Below are 21,992 nucleotides of genomic sequence, written 5' to 3'. Positions count from 1 at the left end.
CCCGCCCGTGTCTCATTCGGACCCACGCCTCTCCATCATGCGGCGCGGGCAGAGCGAGCGACCCCGTGGCTTCCCCGTGCTTCTCACCGCACGAGCACCCACAGCCCCCCCCCCCCCAACTCCAGCCCCCGCGCTCCCCACCCCCCCCCCCTCTCTCAGGACACACAGCGCACGCGCGGCGTTCCCGAAGCGTAATTCGATGAGCGTCCTAACTGGGCGGCATGCATGAACGCACCTCTGACATTTCGTATTCTTGACATGTGCCGTATATATTAAATATTATACTTTAAGTATAAATAAACAGTTCAAGTGTCTATAGAATCTTTGGAGAGATTAACAGTCTCACCTACGTGCGTTAAAAAAAGTGCGTTACAGGGCAGCGCGCGCGCTGCGATGGGAAGCAGCCGCCACCGGCACGGCACCCGCGTGGAGCCGGACTTGTCACCCCCCCACCCCCACCGTTGACTCTGCCGTTCTCCCTCTCCGCTCTCGCGTCGCGCTCTCAAATCCCAACTCGCCGCACGCTCCGTGCACGGCTGCTGCCGCTGCCGCTGCCGCTGCCGCCACTGCGAGCCGAGCAGAGTCGAGCCGAACGGAGCTTTCCACGCCCGCGGGAAATCTAGAGTGCGGCGTGGCCAGCCGCGTGCTCCACATTTTTTAAATATTTTTTACCATAAAACGATCAACGGCCGTCCCCAGTGCAAAGAAACGCGCGCCGCTGATGCGGGGAACGAACGAACGAACGAATGAAGGAACGGGCGAGATCAGCAACGCGTCCGGAGGGCGCTTTGTCGGCGGGGCCCGTCCGGCACATTGCGCGTGCGACGCGCGCTCTGCCAAACTCTGCGTGAAGCAGGCGGAGCCGGCGGCGCGTCCCGACGGGCGGCGGCTCAGACGACCACCTCGGGGCTCAACGCCACCCGGGCACCACCAGCGCCGCCACCGCCATCCTCGTCCCTCCTGCGCCAACTCCTGCGCATGGCGTCGGCGCGGAGGTAGGGCTGGCTCCTCAGGTCTGCGGGGACACGCGAGCACGAGGCGCACGTCGTCAGCACGCCTCCCGAGTCCGCGCGAGCACGGCGAGACTGCACAGAGCTCGACTGGAAGGTGGCTCAAGGACTCGAGCACGGAGCCAGCACCACTGAGATCCGAGCTTCGAATCAAATTGCACAGCGGTCGTGGTTCTGATTGCATCAGAAATTAAACTTTTTTTTAACAGGTAAGGCCCATTGAGCTATACAGTGTACAGCTCTTTTTCACAAGACGACCCTGGCCACAAATTGATAGCTCAACGAAGTGTCACGTGGAAATCTATAGCTGCCAATTACTCTAAATGCACGTTGATTCTAAACGTGGAGGGGAAAACCGGAGGACCCGGATAAAAATGCACGCGATCCCGGGGAGATCATGCAAACTCAAGATGTACAGGCATCGTCAGGGTCGGGATCGAACTCACGACCCGCTGTATACCAGGCGAGGTAGTTAACATCTCCTAGCCACCGTGGCACCCCTCGTTAATGGGATTGGCCAAACGTCTGAAACGCAGGACCCTCCTAAAAACGAGTATTTAGACTCAGCAAGGCTCCCTGCATAGACGGCATTACTATTATTAAAACAGATAACGAATACTGTCCTGTACAGCAATCGGTATGAACAACCACGGACATTGCTGGGCATTCGGCAAAGTCCGCCCGTAATCTGCCCCGCGCCCATTCCCCTAACCCCCCGTTTCCCCCCAGCAGAGCCACTTATCTACAGACAAGAGCTCATGTGCATCAACCACGACCGCTCCACTGCTGGAAGAAGGCCTCCGCAGGCTGCGGGGCACGCGCTCACGGCCCTGCCGTGTCAACGGGAGGCTGCGGGGTTGCGTTGGGTCGCGTCCGGCGCTAAGAGGAGTGCGGAGCGGCCGCGTGCGCGTACGAGGCTGGGCGCCAGGAGGTCTTCGGGCAGCGGAAGATCGCAGAGCAGACGCGAGGAGCGCTTGGCAGTGCGAGCAGCGAACGGGACAGCCTTGAGCACTGACAGGAGGAGGACGGGCCAAGGAGCGCACGCGCGCACACACACACGCAGACACGTACACGTACACACACGCAGACACGTACACGTACACACACATGTAGACACGCACACACACACGCAGACACGCACACGTACACACACACACACACGTAGATACGCACACGTATACACACACACGTAGACACGCACACGTATACACACACACACACGTAGACACGCACACGTACACACACACACATGTAGACACGCACACGTACACACACACACACACGTAGACACGCACACGTACACACACACACACACGTAGACACGCACACGTACACACGTACACACACACACGTACACACGCACACGTACACACACACACGTAGACACGCACACGTACACACACACATGTAGACACGCACACGTACACACACACATGTAGACACGCACACGTACACACACACACGTAGACACGCACACGTACACACACACACACACGTAGACACGCACACGTACACACACACGTAGACACGCACACGTACACACACACGTAGACACGCACACGTACACACACACGTAGACACGCACACGTACACACACACACACGTAGACACGCACACGTACACACACACACACGTAGACACGCACACGTACACACCAGTAGACACACACACGTACACACTCACGTACACACGCACGTACACACACACACGTACACACACACACACACGTAGACACGCACACGTACACACACACATGTAGACACGCACACGTACACACACACACACACGTAGACACGCACACGTACACACACACGTAGACACGCACACGTACACACACACACACACACGTAGACACGCACACGTACACACACACACACACGTAGACACGCACACGTACACACACACACGTAGACACGCACACGTACACACACACACGTAGACACGCACACGTACACACCAGTAGACACACACACGTACACACTCACGTACACACGCACGTACACACACACGTGCATGGACATGCACACGTGCGCACACAGACACGTACACATACACACACCCGTAGGCACGTTCACACACGCGCACAGACGCACGTAGACACGCACACGCATAATCGCTCGCACGCGAGAACGCGCGCACAGACGCCGTGCACGCCCACGCGCGCACCCGTGTGTGTGCCAGAAGGAGAGTTGAGAAGGACATTTGGAAACGGGGTGGTTAGTGGTGGTTGGTGGTGGTGGTGGGTGGGCGGGTGGGCAGGCGCGAAGGAATAGGTGTCACGCACGCGGCAGCGGTGGCAGTGATTAGAGGGGGGAAACAATGAGGCAATCAGAAGCGCCATCAGCCCCGCTGGCAGTGGGCGGGCAGAGGAGGCCGTGAAACTGCCAAGGCTGGGCTCGTAGGGAGTTATAAATAGCGCGTTTATTAAAACGCGACTTGGAAGACGAGACGCGCTGCACGCAATTGCCCATTTCCCCTCCCCTCCCCGTATGTGTCCGCTCGCTATATCACATAAATTAAACACGCAACCGCCCGATGCGAATACGGTGACAACAAAGACTACGACTGCAACGACTGCGAATAATTTCTCAACGAGAAATCGTTTCTCGCTAAATTTGACGTTCTTTCCGAATAGCGTTCTCCCATCGTCACGCTCCACCAGTGGATTGAACGGTTTACATCATGGCCATAATCATCCCCATTGCATCATCATCATCACCGTCACTATTGCATCACCATCACCACTGCATCATCATCACCATTGCATCACCATCACCACTGCATCATTATCGTCGTCGTCATCATCATGACCATGGCATCACCGCTGCTGCATCATCATCACCATCGTCATTTAAATCCTTTATATTAAGTTTGCTTGCTTGCTTAGGACCGTGCAAATCTTTCGGTCGTTTTTTAACCCACTTCCCGTGATCCAATCGAGCTGACATTTTGCACACAGACTCGTTGTGCGTGACAATTAAGTTTCGTGAAATTTTTTTTAAAAAATGTTAAACTGTTTAGGGAATTTTTTTAAAATATTTAATTACCAATTGCTTAATGCTGGCAGGCAATCATCTGACCCATAGGTGGCAGCCATCTCAAGCCAGAGGACGAGAGGACTCTAGCCGCCACGCATATAAAGGATTTAGAGTGAAAAACTTTGTTTTTACGGGTTAATTTTTTTCCTTTTAACTACGGCGAGAGCCATCCACTGAGACCCAGTGGCTGGTGGAGGCGCGCAAACACCGTGCGCGGTGAGCTCCATGGCACGGATATTGGCCACGGGGGAGACATAAGCAGCGGGTCTTTTCTTTCGTACGGCTGGTCACGCCTAGATAACGGCATCAAGAGCAAGCCGAGTAACGTATCGCTGTGATGTCTCCTTCGTGTTTGTGAATAGGGCATTGCATCGTTATATTTTGTACGGTCTGGTCTGGATGACCACAGTCGCAACACTGTAGAGTTTTCTATTATACATTTGTGCATCAGGTATAAGCGTCTTGCCATGGTGTGTGCAGCGGATGCGGTTTAGGGTGGACCATGAGCTTCGTGGAAGATCAAACCCAGTAATCTTCTGCGTTGGGTCTTTTACAAGGTGTTTGTTTGAAATATATAAATACAGTTTTTGGGGAGGGAGCACCTGAAATTGTATTTCATCTCTTGAAAATGACTTGTATGCAAATTACTGGTTGTAAAACGAGAGGGCACATAAGGTCGCCAGAGCACGTGGTACGCTGCTGCTGCTGTTGCTGCCGGCATCAGCTGAAGGCGACATGGGTTCTCACTGGTGCGTCAGGCTGGGTGAAGCTCTCCTCGACAAACAATCGGCGTCGGCATTAGCGCTGTTATGATGCCGATTATGATTATTGTTGGTGTTGTAACGATGACAGCGCAGGCAGCACGAACCTGTGATGATGTCCTCGATGGCGCCGTCTTTGCCCTCGTAAACGACGCGCTCCTTCGCCAGCTGCCTCCTCTTGAGCTCGGCAATGAGTTCGAGCTCCGCGCGCTTGGGCACCGCGTTTCCATGCGCAGCGCCCGTGCCGGGCTGGTGACGGGAAGGGAGTGGGGGACGTGGACTCTCTGAGCGGCATGTCGATGTGCGTGGGTGGAGTGGGTTAGCAGCGCTGCGCTACGAACCCGGCCACAGATATTAGCAGCGAATGTCTGAAGCGGTCCTGGGCACCCTTAGGCCGACTCAGTCCTAAATGAGTCCCTGGAAGCGATGTGAACATTGGCACTCCGAAAACAAAAGCGCCCAGCGTGGTTCTCAGTGCCGGATTAAGCTAGTGCGGGGCCTGTAGCACATGTTATAAAGGGGCCCTGAAATAAAGGCATAAATATTAAAACACAAATTTTTTACTTGCATAGTAAAGCAATTGTATTTTTTCATTTGCCATACAGCCAGATGATACGACAAATCGCTAACCTTAAACACCCAGTCGTTCATAAAAGTTGAAGGCAGTATAGTACTATAGTAATGGAGCAGCGCTTAAATACTTCGAAGCATTTAGTGCAGTGCCCTTGAAAGTGCGGGGCCCGTAGCATATGTAGCTACTTGTGCTACCGGGATAACTGGTGGTTCTGGGTACGCCACCTGGGTCCTGCACCGTGCCGGCCTTCACCAACATCACCTGTCTCCACAGACGGTTTAAAGGCTACACGGCGGATCTTTGTTTTGGTGCGTGCATGTGTGCATGCGCGTGTTTGTATATCCGCGCGCGTGTTTGTATAGCCGCGCGCGTGTTCGTCTCACCGCGCCGCCGCCGCCGTCGTCGGTCCCGCGTGTGCCCCTCCCGGCCCCGCGCGTCGTCTCCCCGGAGCTCTGGTCTTGCTTGTCGCGCGCCTGGTCTTCCACGTCCGCTTGCTGGGGCGAGCAGACACGGGGGGGGCGAGCAGACACGGGGGGGGGGGCGAACAGACACGGGGGGGGGGCGAGCAGACACGGGGGGGGGGGGGGCGAGCAGACACGGGGGGGGGGGGCGAGCAGACACGGGGGGGGGGGCGAGCAGACACGGGGGGGCGAGTCAGACACGGGGGGGGGGGCGAGCAGACACGGGGGCGGGGGCGAGCAGACACGGGGGGGGGGGGGGCGAGCAGACACGGGGGGGGGGGCGAGCAGACACGGGGGGGGGGGCGAGCAGACACGGGGGCGGGGGCGAGCAGACACGGGGGGGGCGAGCAGACACGGGGGGGGGGGCGAACAGACACGGGGGGGGGGCGAGCAGACACGGGGGGGGGGGGGCGAGCAGACACGGGGGGGGGGGGGGGCGAGCAGACACGGGGGGGGGGCGAGCAGACACGGGGGGGGGGGCGAGTCAGACACGGGGGGGGGGGGCGAGCAGACACGGGGGCGGGGGCGAGCAGACACGGGGGGGGGGGGGGGCGAGCAGACACGGGGGGGGGGGGCGAGCAGACACGGGGGGGGGGGCGAGCAGACACGGGGGCGGGGGCGAGCAGACACGGGGGGGGGGGGCGAGCAGACACGGGGGGGGGGGCGAGCAGACACGGGGGGGGGGGCGAGCAGACACGGGGGGGGGGGCGAGTCAGACACGGGGGGGGCAAGCAGACACGGGGGGGGGAGCGAGCAGACACGGGGGGGGGCGAGCAGACACGGGGGGGGGGGGCGAGCAGACACGGGGGGGGCGAGCAGACACGGGGGGGGGGGCGAGCAGACACGGGGGGGGGGCGAGAAGACACGGGGGGGGGGGGGGCGGGCAGACACGGGGGGGGGGGGGCGAGCAGACACGGGGGGGGGGGCGGGCAGACACGGGGGGGCCATCAGACCCCCTGTCCCGACTCCCTGCGCTGCTCACCTGCAACCTGCCCACCCCACCCCCCCTTTGCCGATCCCCCCCCAAAAAGGGGAGAGGAGCGTGGAGGGCCCGCGGGTTACCTTGTACGCGCACACGAAGCGCACGAAGAGCGGGAAGAAGACGGAGGGCGGCGTGCTCTTGGGCTCCTCGCCGTAGTACTCGACCACGGCGGAGTACGCCTCCTATCTCGCGCGGAGACACGGACACGCAGAGGCGGCACCGTGTGCCATGTACCGTGTGGCATGTGCCGTGTGCCAAGCAGGATGTGCCATGTACTGTGGGCCACGTGGCTTGTGCCATTTACCAGAGGTGGGACAAAGTCATTGTTATGCAAGTCCAAGTCGAGTCGCAAGTCATCAAATTCATGACTCGAGTCTGACTCGAGTCCAAGTCACATGACTCGAGTCCACACCTCTGCCATTTACCATGTGCCACGTGACATGAACCAAGTACCATGTGGCACGCAGGCTGTGCCTATGTCGAGGTATGTGGTCTTGAGTCACTGACAAGGAACATCAAGCGTAGAAACGATCGCGATGATGTAGAGATCGGTGGGAATGTTATAATCTTATAAGCTGTTGTTGGGGGAGGTATTTGCTAAAGAAGTAAACAGGTGCCTGAACATGCTCAAAGCGAGATGGCGTCGTCCGTGAAATTAAAAAGTCTTTCAAAGCATGTTACGAATTTAATACGTACATTTCAGGATTAATTGTAACAGAGCTACAGAGCTTAGCCTATTCTCAACACTTATTTGTGAGTACTGTATGGCTATGGTCAACGGTACAGAAGACAGTTTAAAAGGCTGCAATTAACGTGATTCATATAGATAACTAGCTTGACTACCCGGCTCCGCCCGGGACTTGGATTCACCACGCCCGGCCGCCTTTGTCACCCCAATGGCGATGTTCACACACCACACCAGTTACTCGTTTGAGGCTGAGTCGACCTAAGGGAGGCCCAGGACCGGTTCAAATAATCGTCACCGGTGGTGGCCGTGAGCGGGAATCGAACTCGGATCGCCGGGTTCGTAGCGCAGCGCGCTAACCAAGACGCTACCGCTCCCCCCACACATACACACACACGCGCGTGCGTCTATAGGTACACATACACGCGCTTGCTGCAGACACACACAATTTTCAGGGTGCGTACGGCAGTAAACGACTGAAATAATGAAGCAGCAATGCTGCGCGAAGAACGCCTGAGACCTGCAACACATTTGTATGGCACTTCACCCGCGGAGGGTTGGGGGGGGTGACATGAGCAGGCACACTGCGTGACGCTTCCGCATACGGGTCACATGACATATGTGACGTCACAGCTCACTTGCCGTGCAAAATATATGCATTATTGCGCCCCCCCCCCAAAAAAAAAAAGTCTATTTTTATAATTTTTGCATGGTGTACAGGCTGGAAAGTACCCACATGGTAAATATTTGTTGCATGTCGGGAAGTACGCTAAACATTTTGCACAGACACACATATTCACAAATTTCCCTTATATATAGATGGTCAGTTAATGCTGCAAATTCTTACAGTAAAACTTTTCCAGTGACACAGTAACTATTAAATACCTTATGCTAGCTGTGACTAGACCCTCAAATAAGTTCTCAACGGTTTAACAGGATGGATATAATGTCTGTGGTGTTCATATTCATAGTTAACGAGTCAAGAACAGAAGAGTGCATCTTGCTTTAATGTGGTTGTAGTAGAACGATTTATGGTACTGTATCTGATTGCAATTGTACGTCAATGTTAAAGAGCTTAGTGCACTAAGGTCATTATGTTGAGTATTTTTTTCATGAGAATTAACATAGCGAACGACGTTAATATTGGTTAATGCTGTTAATAACATTTTATCTTTCAGTCCCTCCAGAAAAACGCGGAGTTTTTTGGTGATTGTTGCGGGCAAAAATCGTTGATTATGCGGCACGTTTTCTTAAAAAATGCGATGGAATATGCGGGATATTTATGCAATTTTATGCGATTAAATTGCGGGAACTTGTAAAAATTGCGGGAACTTGCAAAAATTGCGGGAACTTGCAAAAACTGCGGTTTGATGAAAAAGAGAAAAAAAAGTGATTCCCCCAACACCCTATTCACTAGGCTACTACTTTAATGTAAAGAGTCATTTCTTATTACTTCCTATGATAAGCAAGCATACTACATCACAGAAAGTGATGGGAATATTTAAGTTATCATCTTGTTTTATTTCAGACCTTAACAAACAGATGGCTCAAACTTACAAAACATTGAGTCGAACAAGTTCTGTAGCTTTACAAAATGAATATGCTACAACTTCTGTAAAAATGAATAAATAAAATATTAAAAAATAAAATGTGTGCTTCCTGTTTTACAGAGGTAGCTATGCAAAATAATTTGCCCCCACTGTCATGTAACACACTGGGGAACTGCTTTGCGCGGTCTTTTGCGCTTATGTTTGTTGGCAAATGAGAAAGATTTGCGGGCTTCATCATGGTTTCATTGGCATCGCGGGGTTTGCAGCTTTTCAATGATGTCGCGTAATGAGTGACGTCACTTCATAACGTTCCCATGGCAACAGGGGAAATGGCTGCGCTTGTGTGAAGTAACGCAACATTTTTCAACTTTCTGCTAAGATATATGTGACTTTTTGCAACGAAAATGCGGGGATTATGAAATCATGCAAGCCCGCATATTTTGCGCGCAGAAATCTGCAATTTATGCGGCGAAAGTGCGGCGTATTTGAAAAAACGCGCCCCCCGCATAAATATGCGGACTTTGGCTGATTTTGCGTGAAATCTTGCGATCGCATAATCGCGTTTTTCTGGAGGGACTGATCTTTACAGCACATAGTGGATAAATAGGGGACTATAGTATTTTAGCGGGAAATAACTTGTGGTTATGTAAACTTTGACCACCAGGGGCGATGGTGAAGGCAGTTACAGACGGGAGCGATGGCGGACGACCCACGTGCTCTGGCACGTGGGCTGAGAGCTGAGCGCGGGATTGTTCGAGAGTACAGATTCCGAGTGGGCGTTGGAGACTAAAATGGAATCTACCCCGGAGAAGTCTTCACGTATCTCGTTTGTGTGCATGTGTACCCCCCCCCCGAGTTCGCTTAAAACTCATTCCAAAATAATGTAATGTGCAGCTTCCGAACTGGACATCGACGCTACACAGGCGGCATGTGCGCACGTGGCATGTGCCCACGTGGCATGTGCCCACGTGGCATGTGCCCACGTGGCATGTGCCCACGTGGCATGTGCCCACGTGGCATGTGCCCACGTGGGTATCGCAGCAAATTCCATTCTGGATCTGAAGGAATTTCGCAGAGTGTAACAATATGAGGGGAGAGGTAGTACAGCATGTGGATGGGGAGTAGGATACAATGAGGGGCAAGAGGTAGGCGAGTGCGAGGAGGAGACGAGAGAGTGAGATGAGAGGCTTGAAAAATGTCCAGGCATTGCACACACTCACACACAAAGACAAAGATACCCCTATTAGCCTTGACAGACTTGGGGCAAGTGCGGTTTGCGAGCACCTATGAATACCGGCACGGTACACAAAGGGGTGGGTGGCCAGCACCACTCCCGATCGCCTTTGTCTCCCGAGTGGCGATGTTTACACTGCACTGGGTACTCATTTAAGGCCGAGTCGACCAAGGGGAGGCCCAGGACTGGTTCAGATAATCGTCATTGGTGTTGGACGTGAGCGGGAATGGAACTCGGGTCATCGGGTTTTGTAGCGCAGCGCGCTAACCGCGACACTACCGCTCCCCATAACACACACACACACGTGCGTGCCCACACATGCAGTTTCTATTCACATTAAAATCCGGCAGAGAAGAAAATTGTTCACATGGCTCCTCATTACACAAGTATTGAGATGCATTACTCCAATACCTACACTCACGGCTCGAGTAGAGATCACAGGCACAGGCTATCGTAATGCGCGTAAGTACAGTAATCCCTTGCCAACCGCGAGGATGAGCTTCCTGAAAACCAACTAGATTGGTAAACTTAAGACCTTACGGGAAAATTGGGTGAGGGGAACCCGAGGTCGCGAGTGAACTTATGAAATCACATTTTTTAAAAATTTGCGTTCACTAAATTAACCAATGAACACAGCGCACTAACTAAAGATAATTTCTGTGGCAATTGAGACATGTTAAATTAAGAAAAGTACAGTAAATTAAATTGCATTTACCTTTGATGGTGATGATGGGGGAGGCGACATACTTGAAATTTACTTAAATGAATTTAGAAAAGCAAACATGAAAAATATATATTCCTGAGTGGCACACAACGTGATATTTACACACAAAACGTGAATACGCAAATCAAAAACGTAAAATATACAATTATTTCGTGAGACGGAGTGTGAATCTGACCAGTGGCGGAGGTAGCAACGTGGAGAAGAAAGAGGATTGGGTAGCTCCAGACCCAGAGGTGTCTCCTCGCGTCTCCTCGAGGGAGATTGAGAGGCAACGTGGCGGATGTTACGCGGCGGTGCCAATTATTGTTTGGGGTTGGTAAACAGGTCTACAGAAGTAGAATTCGCGTACACTCAAATCTCACGGTTGGTAATTTGGCGGTTGGCAGGGGATTACTGCAAGGACATTTATACTGGTAGGAACGAAGTGGACCAGACCACCAATAGATTATATCGTCCATCCGTCCGTCCGTCCATCAACATCGCCCCCTACTGCAAACACTTGGCATGACCCTGTCCGACAAGATGGCCGCCCGCTCCCCCTGCGATCTGTGAATTAAACAAGATGGCCGTCGCTTCCGGCGCCTCACGGCGAAACTTTTTGATCGACTGACTATGGGCGAACTCATTTATTCTGGTGGGTGAACAGTGGCGGGGAGGGGTGGAGGAGGAATTGATGATAAAAACAAACTTGCACCATCGTTACAGCTGCCGCGACGAGAGATGTGGGAGGAGAAGCGGCGACCGCTGCCTTGCAGGTGAGAGGTGCGTGTGTGTGTGTGCGCGTGTGTGCGCGTGCGTGCGTGTGTGTATGTGTGTGTGTGTGCGTGTGTATGCGCGTGTGTGTGTGTGTGTGCGTGTGTGTGCGTGTGTGTTTGCGTGCGTGTGTATGCGCATGTGTGTGCGTGTCTGTGTGTGCGTGTGTGCGTGCGTGTGTGTATATGTGTGACTGTGTGCGTGTGTGTGCGTGCGTGTGTGCGTGCCCGGCCCACTCGAGCACTTGCCCCTACATTCTGTTAAGGCTATACAGGGGATCTTTGTCTTTGTATCTTTGTGTGCGTGTGTATGTGCGTGTGTGCGTGTGTGCGCGTATGTGCGTGTGTGTGTGTGTGCGTGTGTGTGCGGTCGATATCCCTGTACCGGTATTAGTATTATTCCTACCAGCCCACCCCGCAGGGTCCTGTTAAACCCGCAACTCGTATAACCTGGGTTATCATGGGAGTTTGACTTCTCTCCGCTGCCCCGACGAAAGTGGAGATCGTTCTCAACAACCACGTCCCAACCACATCAACCACATCAACCACATCAACCACAGCATCACGTAGAGGATAAGGAGTAGGAAGAAGAAGGTGTGTGGGGGATATTTCCTCCAAAAATGGAGCCATCAGGGACTCCACTGAACTGTGAATGCGGTGGTGAGGTGCAAACCATCATGACTGCCCAATCAACACAACCACGTGCACTCTGGTGGAACGAACAGACTACTCCACTCAGCTACCTCAATACAACCACGCGTACTCTGGTGGAACTGGTAGACTACTCCGCTCAGCTACCCCAATACAATCACGTGTACTCTGGTGGAACTAGTAGACTACTCCGCTCAGCTACCCCAATACAACTACGTGTACTCTGGTGGAACTAGCAGACTACTCCACTCAGCTACCCCAACACAACTACGTGTACTCTGGTGGAACTAGTAGACTACTCCGCTCATCTACCCCAACACAACCACGTGTACTCTGGTGGAGCAAGCAGACTGCTCCACTCAGCTACCCCAATACAACCACATGCACTCTGGTGGAACTAGTAGACTACTCCACTCAGCTACCCCAATACAACCACGTGCTCTCTGGTGGACCAAGCAGACTGCTCCACTCAGCTACCCCAATACAACCACGTGTACTCTGGTGGAACTAGTAGACTACTCCGCTCAGCTACCCCAATACAATCACGTGTACTCTGGTGGAACTAGTAGACTACTCCGCTCAGCTACCCCAACACAACCACGTGCACTCTGGTGGACCTAGTAGACTGCTCCACTCAGCTGCCCCAATACAACCACGTGCACTCTGGTGGAACTAGCAGACTACTCCGCTCAGCTACCCCAATACAACCACGTGCACTCTGGTGGACCTAGTAGACTGCTCCACTCAGCTGCCCCAATACAACCACGTGCACTCTGGTGGAACTAGCAGACTACTCCGCTCAGTTACCCCAATACAACCACGTGCACTCTGGTGGAACTAGTAGACTGCTCCACTCAGCTGCCCCAATACAACCACGTGCACTCTGGTGGAACGAGCAGACTCCACTCAGCTGCAGTACCCCGATACAACACAACCTGATGTCTGCAATCGTGCTGCTGCTGGAGGCAGCGTGTGTGTACGCCAGGCCCCACCTGTGCGGCGTGCGCGTCTCTCCGGAGCCGGCGCAGCGTCTCCGAGTTCTGCGCGAGGAAGTCGCGGATGATCGCGTGTCCCCCCGCGGCCTCCTGCTCCCCGCGCGTCGCCTCCATGCCGTCCTCCAGCTCCTTCACGTCCAGCAGCACGCTGTCCAGCGACACTGCAGATACGAAGGGTGCGTGGATGACAGGATGAGCTATGTCCAGTGATAGTGCGGATACGAAGACAAGCAGATAATAAAGCAAACCACGCCCAGTGACACTGCAGATACCAGAGACATGCAGCTAATAAGATACTCTGACGTCTCGCTTTCTATGTGCACCTAACCACATCTCTCCCCCAGGCCTACGCTGTGCTCCTCCGTCAGCTCAACTATCCGCCCACCAGACCTCTGCCCCTACCACTCTTCACTTACCCTCATCCATGCCCATTTTACCACTTCACTCACGCGCCCCATACCCCACTGCCTCTCATCCACGCACCACCCATCAGACAACCTCACTCACCATCACACTCCACCTTATTCTGCTTTACCTACCCCAGCAACATCAGCTCCATTCCCAGCCCCTGTCCCTCCATCCATCCCATCGCCTCCCTCACTGAACGCTGTCGGCTCGTATTTATACGCCTTAGAAAGTGCGCTATATAAATCCAAAATAGAATAATACTCGGGGGCCAGGAACGCACAAATAATAGAACACTGGCTGTGCAGTGATAATGCGGATAACCGGACATGAGCATAGCAATACACGCGGCGTCTGGGGCCAATGCGAATGATAAAACACGGGGTGTCCAGCCACGTTGCCGCTGATAATAAGACGCGCGCAGTCCGGGCACGCACTGTGGACGCGACCTCATCCAGTGGCGCCAATAAGCTGTCACGCCGCCTCCACAGTCCCGAAGGGCAGTACGCGCTCCCTGCGGCTGCGTTCACTCCCCTCGCTCGGCATGGCTGCGGGCATCATTCGTGTAACGACGATGGCAAAAATCGTCGGTAAAGACGACGCTCTGCACCTTCTCAAAGCAGCCACTCTCTTCTTGCGCACGATCGCAGCTACAGAATGTTCAGGAGCTACATGTCAATGTCGAGGTCTACTGGCCACGATGAGAGGCTTCAGGAGAGACAGAGACAGAGAGAGTAGTTGTGATGTACCTCCTCCGCTGAAGGAGCACAGACTACCGTGGGTTTACGACGGAGTCCATAGTTTGCGATGCCTGGCCACAATTGCACTTCTGTGGCTTATCTTTAAATTGACGTTAATGAAGGAGATGTGCGCATTGGCCTGCTGGATGTTCCCGTGCGGTCGATGGTGACACCACCGGTGTCTTCGAGGAGGAATTTCAACGACAGGAGGAGGTGCGATGATGTTTGGCTCTAGATTGGAGCGTTTATTCCGGACGCCCGCGTTGTTCCACTGCCTGCTAGCGGCGTTCCTCCGTGTCCGAGTGAGATTCTAGGATGGCGAGGGCAGGGTGGTCCCAGAAAGGGGATCGGGAATTAAGTCGGCAGTGAGGAACGTTGTGGAGGTCTTGGTTGACCGTCTCGATCAAGCATTCCATGAAATAAAACGCGCAAACCCGGAGACTCAAACGGCTCTCGTAGTGTACCGCCTGTCAACGGCTGCTGCGTGTCCCCGGCGTTGTACCGCACGTGGTTTAAAGCTTCGTCGGTGAGAAAACACTCCAGCGCTAACGGTCAATACCGCTGTTCGGGCGCCCAACGTCGAGGCGACGTGCGGCGCACTTCTCACCTGGACGTCAGCACGAATGCACCGCAGCTCTTATGGCGGAGCATGTGACCACCACTTCAGATTAAACTAAAACAAAACTTTTTTTATTTTAGCAGGTAAGGCCCACCGAGCTATATAGCTCGTTTTCAGACGGGAGCTGGCCACAAATGATAGCCCAATGAAGTGGCTCATCACGTGGAAATGTATTGCAGCCAAGTACTCGAAAACGCATGTTGATTCTAAATGTGGAGGGGAAAACCAGCAGACTCAGAGAAAAATCCACGCGACCACAGGGAGAGGCACGCAAACTCCAAATATACGGGCATCGGTCAGGGTCAGGATCGAACCCACGCCCTCCTATATACCAGGTGAGGTCGTTAAGACCTCACCGGAGTGGCGCCCTAAACGTCTTTGTTCGGTAGCTTCCAGCTCGTGCTGGACAGCCCTGGGACATGCGTCCATCCCTCATTGTTTGAACCCTTAACCTCATCTCCTAACATCGTCTCCTAACCCTAACCTCGACCCCACACTTCCTGCACGCGTGACGCGCCTGTCGAGATGAATGTTGACCCGACCCTGGCTCCCACCATCCCCCAAATTCACCCCGCCCTCAACACCCCGCCCCCCTCCCATTTCCACCGCTCCCCTTGCCCCTTGCCACACCACCCCCCAATCACCCCGCCGCGCCCCCCACCCACGGTCGCACCTGAGGCCGCCTTGTCCAGGTACTGGAGCTCTGCGTGGAAGGCGCTGAGCTCAGGGTAGCGCTCACGCACCACGCGCGTCAGGTACTGCAGCAGCGTGCGGGAGCGGTCCGTGGACTTGGTGTCCAGCAGCTTCAGCAGCGGACACGGACACGCGAACACACACGGACACGCGAACACACACGGACACGTGTGCACACGCACGGATACCGGTACATGAACACGCAATTACACACGGACATGCGTACACACACGGACACATGAACACGTGTACACACATACTGGCACGAAGTACATGGGTACATGAGCAATGGACACACACACGGAAATAGATCCCTTGTCGAGCCATATGGATATGTTGGGGAAAGTGCTGTGAGCGAGGACCTATTAAGGCTTCAAAGGTGTACGGAGGTGGTAAGGTCAGCACCACGCTCGACCGCCAATGTGTCCCCAATGCATCAGGTCGTCATTTAAGGATGAGTCGTCCTGGGTGAGGCCCAGGATCGTTTCGGATATCACCCGCTACTGATGCTGGGGATCCAACTCGAGTCACGGAGTTCGTGTCGGGATCCGGGTTCAATTAAGGCCGGCGAGTCCCCAGGTCACCCCCATCCAAGGTCCCCCACGTGGCCACGACCTTACGCGTCCCAGTTCGACTCCCTCACCAGGTCGAGGCTGTTGAGCTTGAATCCGTACGCGGCTCCCCTCCGGCTGCCGTTCATGTAGTTCCCAAAGGCCAGGACGATCTGCAATGGGTGCGGCCGACGTGGGAGTGGGGCGAGAGTGGGTTAGAGGTGTGGGGTGAGCGGGGAATGAGCGGGGGGTGGGGAGTGGGATGAGGAGCGCTGCGGTGAGAGAGAGAGAGACGCACCTCGAGTATCTTCTTGAGCTTCTGGGACGACTTCAGGGAAAGCGACGCCGCGATGACTGCGTTGAGTTGCTGAGGATATGGGAGATGCGTGCGGACACAGATGCACACGCAGAACACGTGTGACGAACCAGAGCCAGTGATGTAAGAGAGGGGACACGTGTGCTGGAACACAACCAAAAGGAACGCAGGAGATGCCAGGTGCTCGCCAGGTGAATGTGCGCGGTGCCATATCTGTGCTCCAGCGCATTGGAGGCAAGGGTCGGCGGATCACATAGAGATGTGCGAGACTTCCAAACACACGTTTGCGTGCCTCGCCATGGTTTTAAAGTCTTTTGTTTTCAAGAGCAGATCTCAAAACTGGTATTGGACAGCCAGCACGATTACAGGGGCATATCTGGAATGATTCATAACAGCCCACAAACGGCATTATTTTTCCCATCACTGCAAGCATTTTATCCGTACTAAGTGGGTACTGGAGAGGTCCGTGAACATCACCGCGTCCGTGAGAGAACGGAACGTGCAGGGGTGTGGCATGAGTGCGGTGGAGCTGAGCGCTCCTGCGTGCTCGCGCTGTGATTGGGCAACGCGGGGCGTGCGGAGCGGCGTCAATGGGTTGCCAACCAAGGGAATTTGTGAGCCCCCAAACACTCTCTGCTTCTAGAATATCTGGCTGCTATAAATGTATGTTTTAGTTCCATCGGCTCAATTGGATTGACGAACCAATATCCTCAGAATATTTTAAGCGAGCAAAACTCTGAACCAGCTTCAACCTTCTGGGTCTCATCAGCAGTCGGGCTTTGCTCAACGACTGCCAGGGGACCAGCAGACGGTCTCACGCGATTGGTAACAATGCGCACTACCGTGAAACCTGGCGACACGCTCGCGAAGCACACAACGCGGGTTTCCTGGGTAAACCAACGTCAATTATAACAATTCTCAAAGCTCAGTCGATATACATTACGGGACCACATCGATCGCACACAAACAAAACCGACGAGTTTGTGTCCAAGCCAAGGGAGGTTCGCGTTTTTGGGTTGGTGGAGGGGGAAGTGGTCACGGCATGCGCATTACGTCTTGAACCCCCCAGAACCCCGATGACCCCCCCCCCCCACGATGGACACGGGGAGGGAGAGAGACAAAGACCGGCAGGAGACGCGAGGCGCTGTCGGAGAAGTTGCCCATGAAGGCGAGCGCGGCGAGGCGCTGCGGGAGGCGCGCCACGGCGCTCAGGCGCAGCATGAAGCGCTCTTCGGGCGGCAGCGCCCCGAGGGGCCGCCCCTCGCGCTCGTACTGGCGCAGGCGGCGGCCCTCCACCTCCGTGGGCACCAGGCGAGTCAGGCTCTCCACGAAGTCCAGCGGCAGGCGGCCCACGTGCAGTCTGCGACCACGGGGTAAGGGTGCCGGTCGGGGTCAGAGTCGGGATTCGCGGGTCACGAACGCGATGCGTCGGGGTCGCGGTGTCGTGTCGCGCGCCGAACGGCAACTGGCGGTCAGAGCGGAGAAGCTGAATTTGGACACCGCTTAACGGACCCGTTACTGCATCGCGAACGCACAACGGGAAGGAGCGCGAGTTGGGGCTACACGTGGCAGACTGGCGGTGGCATGGGTCTCGTAGCCACAGCCACAGCGAGCGGGAGACGAACTAAATATGGTGCGCCAGGTACGCAATGGGGACGCAATTGTGCATGCATGTTGAACTCATTTCCCACCGTACTTAGCCAACCTTGTTAAATCGGACACAAAACAGGTTTGAGGTCATCGAGTCAGACGGTCTCAGCTGCTGTTTAAGCCACACACAAACCGAGACAAAGATCCGGCCGCGCGCGAGCCGCGCACGAGCTGTCCAGGGGGACACAACGGCGGGGCGGCCGCACTTCTCTATGCAGGTGACGATGTCTCCGTCGGGGAGGCCCGCGCGGCGCAGCGTGATGGCGAGGTTCTTGGCGCGGTGCGAGTCCATGACGACGAGACGGCGGCTTGGGGAGCGCGTCGCGGCGGCGCGGCACGGCGACCGCGTGGGGCCGCCCTGGGCACGCGTCTTGAATAGATCCTCAAACTCGCTCATGTTCAGCTCCTGTCCGTGCCGGGGTATATGGGGGGGGGGGGGGGGGGGGGTAGATGAGCATATCAATGAGTGAATGATCACGTAAATAAGCGATTGAATGAGTGAGGTGTTGAGGTTAATGGATTCGTGAGTGAGCGGGTAGACGGATGAGTGAGTAAGTGGTTGAAAAGGTTAATAGAGATCAGCGAATGAGTGGGTGTCCGGTCGAGTGGTTGCGCGAGTGGCTGAGTGCATGTCTGGTTGAGTGGGTGCACGAGTTGGGTGACTGGACGAGTAATTTAGTCGATGCATGTGTGAGCTCCCACCAGTTATCGCACGAGTACCCCCCCCCCCACCCATCCGTCTCACACGCTGTGCACGCCATACTTGCTGCACATGGTGGGATGATTTGTTGGGGGGTGAGGGTGGCCGTCTCGCACCTGCAGGACCCTCTCATCATCCAGCTCGTGGAAGACTGTGCCGTGGATCTGCGCCGGCTGCAGCGCGGCCCAGTTGAAGGCCGGCATGCGGAACCGCGGCACCACGGCCTTCTTGACGCGGAGCGCTGCAGCACGGGCAGCGTGGGCAGCACAGAGGGCAAGGGGGGAGGGGGGCCGCATCACGCGCACACACACGTAGGCACGCGCACACACACGTAGGCACGCGCACACACTCACACGCACACACGCGTGCACACGCAGTGCATTAGACGGGATGGACGCATTGCGATGGGATTTAATCACACGCGGCAGTCGCGGGATTTGTAAAAGTCCGTCTGCAGGGAAGCTCGTGTAAATTCACTGCGGACCTTGTGATGATCCAGTGTGGCTCAATCATATCGTCACCACCATCATCATCATCATCCTCAATTCATAATCACAAACGAATCGTGCACATGCATCGCTGCACGTCTATATACGTCCGTGGTTTAGTACGGTGGACGGATTGATGGAGACACATGTGGGTGGAAGGATGTTTGACGGATTGATTTACAATGCACGGGTGGATGGATGGAACTAGGCGGAGCGAATGGATGGGCGAATCGACCGACGGACAGAGGTTGTGGCTCGACGGGTGGACGGCGGACCGATGCTGCCGGCGGAACGCTGCGGAGCGACGACGCCCAGTTCACGAGCGCACCTCTCGCTTCTGTCGGCGTCCCCGGCGGTGGCGGTGCTCCGGGTGGCGGAGGAGGAGGCGGAGGAGGAGGAGGAGGCGGTAGCGGCGGGGGCGGTGGGGGTCCTGCCGGGGGCTCGCCCGCGGGCTGCTCGTGGGCAGGAAGGGGCCGCGACTCCCGCGAGTCGAGGGCCGATGGCTCAGGCGGAGCCGCGGCGCCCCCTGGCGGAGGTGTCCGGGCTCTGTCTGCCGGGGCGGCGACTCCTGCACCTGCACGGGGCTCTGCGGGTTGGGGAGAGGAGGCGGACAAAGCACCACGGGGAGAGGGCGTTGGGATGGAAGCAGTGGGGGTTCTACGGAGCGAGTGGTCCTGCCATAGGAATTGTGCCACGGTGGTGAGGTGTTAACTACCTCGCCTGGTGTACAGGAGGTGGTGGGTGTGATCCAGTCCCTGACGATGCCTGTATATTTGGGGTTTGCGAGTTCTTCCCGTGGTCACGTGGATTTTTCAACGGGTCCTCCGGTTATTCCCTCGGCATTTAAAATGAAGACAACCACGCGTTAAGAGTATTTGGCTGCTATATATTTCCACGTGATAAGCCACTTTGCTCAGCTATCATTTGCGGCCAGATCACTTTCTGTTAAAATAACTTTCCAGTATAGCTCGGTGGGCCTTCTCTGGTAAAACAAACAATAGTTTTGACTTTAAATGTGTAATTTTCCATGACTGACGCAGGTGTGTGCCAACGGAGATGAGTGCCGCGCCAACGCTTGAGTGAACGCAGCGGCCGAGAGCACGCCGCGTCGGCAGCGCCGCGAGACAGCAGCTCTCGTCTCACGATGCGGGACACATCGGAATCAGAATATTGATTTGGAGTGGAGGAATCCCACGAGATGCGAAACTCCTTTTTACAGACGTCCAGGAGTTTCGGCAAACCCGTCGCGCGTGGATGCATCCCGGGGCCGCACCGTCCTTGGGTGGGGGCGCGGTGGACGCTGGGGACGCTGGTGGCCTTGGGCCCTGGGCCGCAGATGCAGGCCCGCAGTCGGGAGGCCCCTTCGTCCCCACAGCGGGGGGCCCAGAAGCCGCCTCGCTCTCTTTGAGCCGCTGCTCCAGCTGCACGACGCGGCAGCTCGTCTCCCGGTTCAGCTCCTGGAAGGAATTGGGGGGGGGGGGGGGGGGGTGCGGTGGTGGTGGGGAGGGGTCAGTCGGTATAGAGGGGGTCAGGGTTCAGGCAGAGCTGCTGGGGCCCCCTGGAGTGGCCAGGGCCCGTTGGAGTTGGGGTCACACCCATGGTGCTTGAGTACATCTCTAGGGTCCTTCCCCGTTGCTACCTTCCTATATGCCCTCTGAGGTCACTCCCGTGGCCACCTCGGATCCCTACCTTGCCGGCCACCTACCTTGCCGGCCACCTACCTTGCCGGCCACCTACCTTGCCGGCCACCTACCTTGCCGGCCACCTACCTTGCCGGCCACCTACCTTGCCGGCCACCCACCTTGCCGGCCACCTACCTTGCCGGCCACCTACCTTGCCGGCCACCCACCTTGCCGGCCACCCACCTTGCCGGCCACCCACCTTGCCGGCCACCCACCTTGCCGGCCACCCACCTTGCCGGCCACCCACCTTGCCGGCCACCCACCTTGCCGGCCACCCACCTTGCCGGCCACCCACCTTGCCGGCCACCCACCTTGCCGGCCACCCACCTTGCCGGCCACCTACCTTGCCGGCCACCTACCTTGCCACCCACCCACCTTGCCGGCCACCCACCTTGCCGGCCACCCACCTTGCCGGCCACCCACCTTGCCGGCCACCCACCTTGCCGGCCACCTACCTTGCCGGCCACCAGCTGCTCGTTGGCCCTGCAGAGCTGCTGCTCCAAGTCCGCGATCCGCGCCAGGGCCTCGTCCTCCGTGTCCCGCAGTCTCCCGCGGGCCTGGGGACGGGGGAGCCGGACCACGCGTCACCACGGAGAGCGGAGCCACGCGTGGCTCCAGCCTCACGCGTACTAACCAGCCTCTGTAGGCTGCTTAGCCTTCAAGATTGGCAACGCCGGGACGCATCCAGGGTTCAAGTTGGAATATCAAGTTTATTTTGTTTATCCGGGCGA

General features: G+C 56.0%; 1 protein-coding gene across 1 annotated transcript in view; it reads right to left on the bottom strand.

Annotated features, from left to right (window-relative positions):
- Nucleotides 1-250: 250 nt before the first annotated feature.
- Nucleotides 251-21,992, bottom strand: part of LOC144720823 (formin-like protein 3) — a 51,732-nt gene continuing 29,990 nt past the window's right edge. The window contains exons 13-26 of the mRNA XM_078597892.1: nt 21,717-21,818; nt 20,853-21,036; nt 19,908-20,165; nt 19,208-19,332; nt 18,598-18,797; nt 17,867-18,101; nt 16,724-16,792; nt 16,518-16,598; nt 15,855-15,984; nt 13,415-13,578; nt 6,907-7,008; nt 5,767-5,877; nt 4,917-5,058; nt 251-1,015 (exon numbers count right to left, since the gene is read on the bottom strand). Coding sequence (XP_078454018.1) covers nt 891-1,015; nt 4,917-5,058; nt 5,767-5,877; nt 6,907-7,008; nt 13,415-13,578; nt 15,855-15,984; nt 16,518-16,598; nt 16,724-16,792; nt 17,867-18,101; nt 18,598-18,797; nt 19,208-19,332; nt 19,908-20,165; nt 20,853-21,036; nt 21,717-21,818 — 2,028 coding nt within the window. The 3' untranslated portion in view covers nt 251-890. The remainder of the gene's footprint in view (nt 1,016-4,916; nt 5,059-5,766; nt 5,878-6,906; nt 7,009-13,414; nt 13,579-15,854; nt 15,985-16,517; nt 16,599-16,723; nt 16,793-17,866; nt 18,102-18,597; nt 18,798-19,207; nt 19,333-19,907; nt 20,166-20,852; nt 21,037-21,716; nt 21,819-21,992) is intronic.

This window comes from Lampetra planeri, chromosome 10, assembly GCF_965212315.1.
Source record: "Lampetra planeri chromosome 10, kcLamPlan1.2.h2, whole genome shotgun sequence".
Classification (NCBI taxonomy): domain Eukaryota; kingdom Metazoa; phylum Chordata; class Hyperoartia; order Petromyzontiformes; family Petromyzontidae; genus Lampetra; species Lampetra planeri.
The sequence above is the reverse complement of the archived record's forward strand: the minus strand, read 5'-3'. Positions and strand labels throughout refer to the sequence as shown.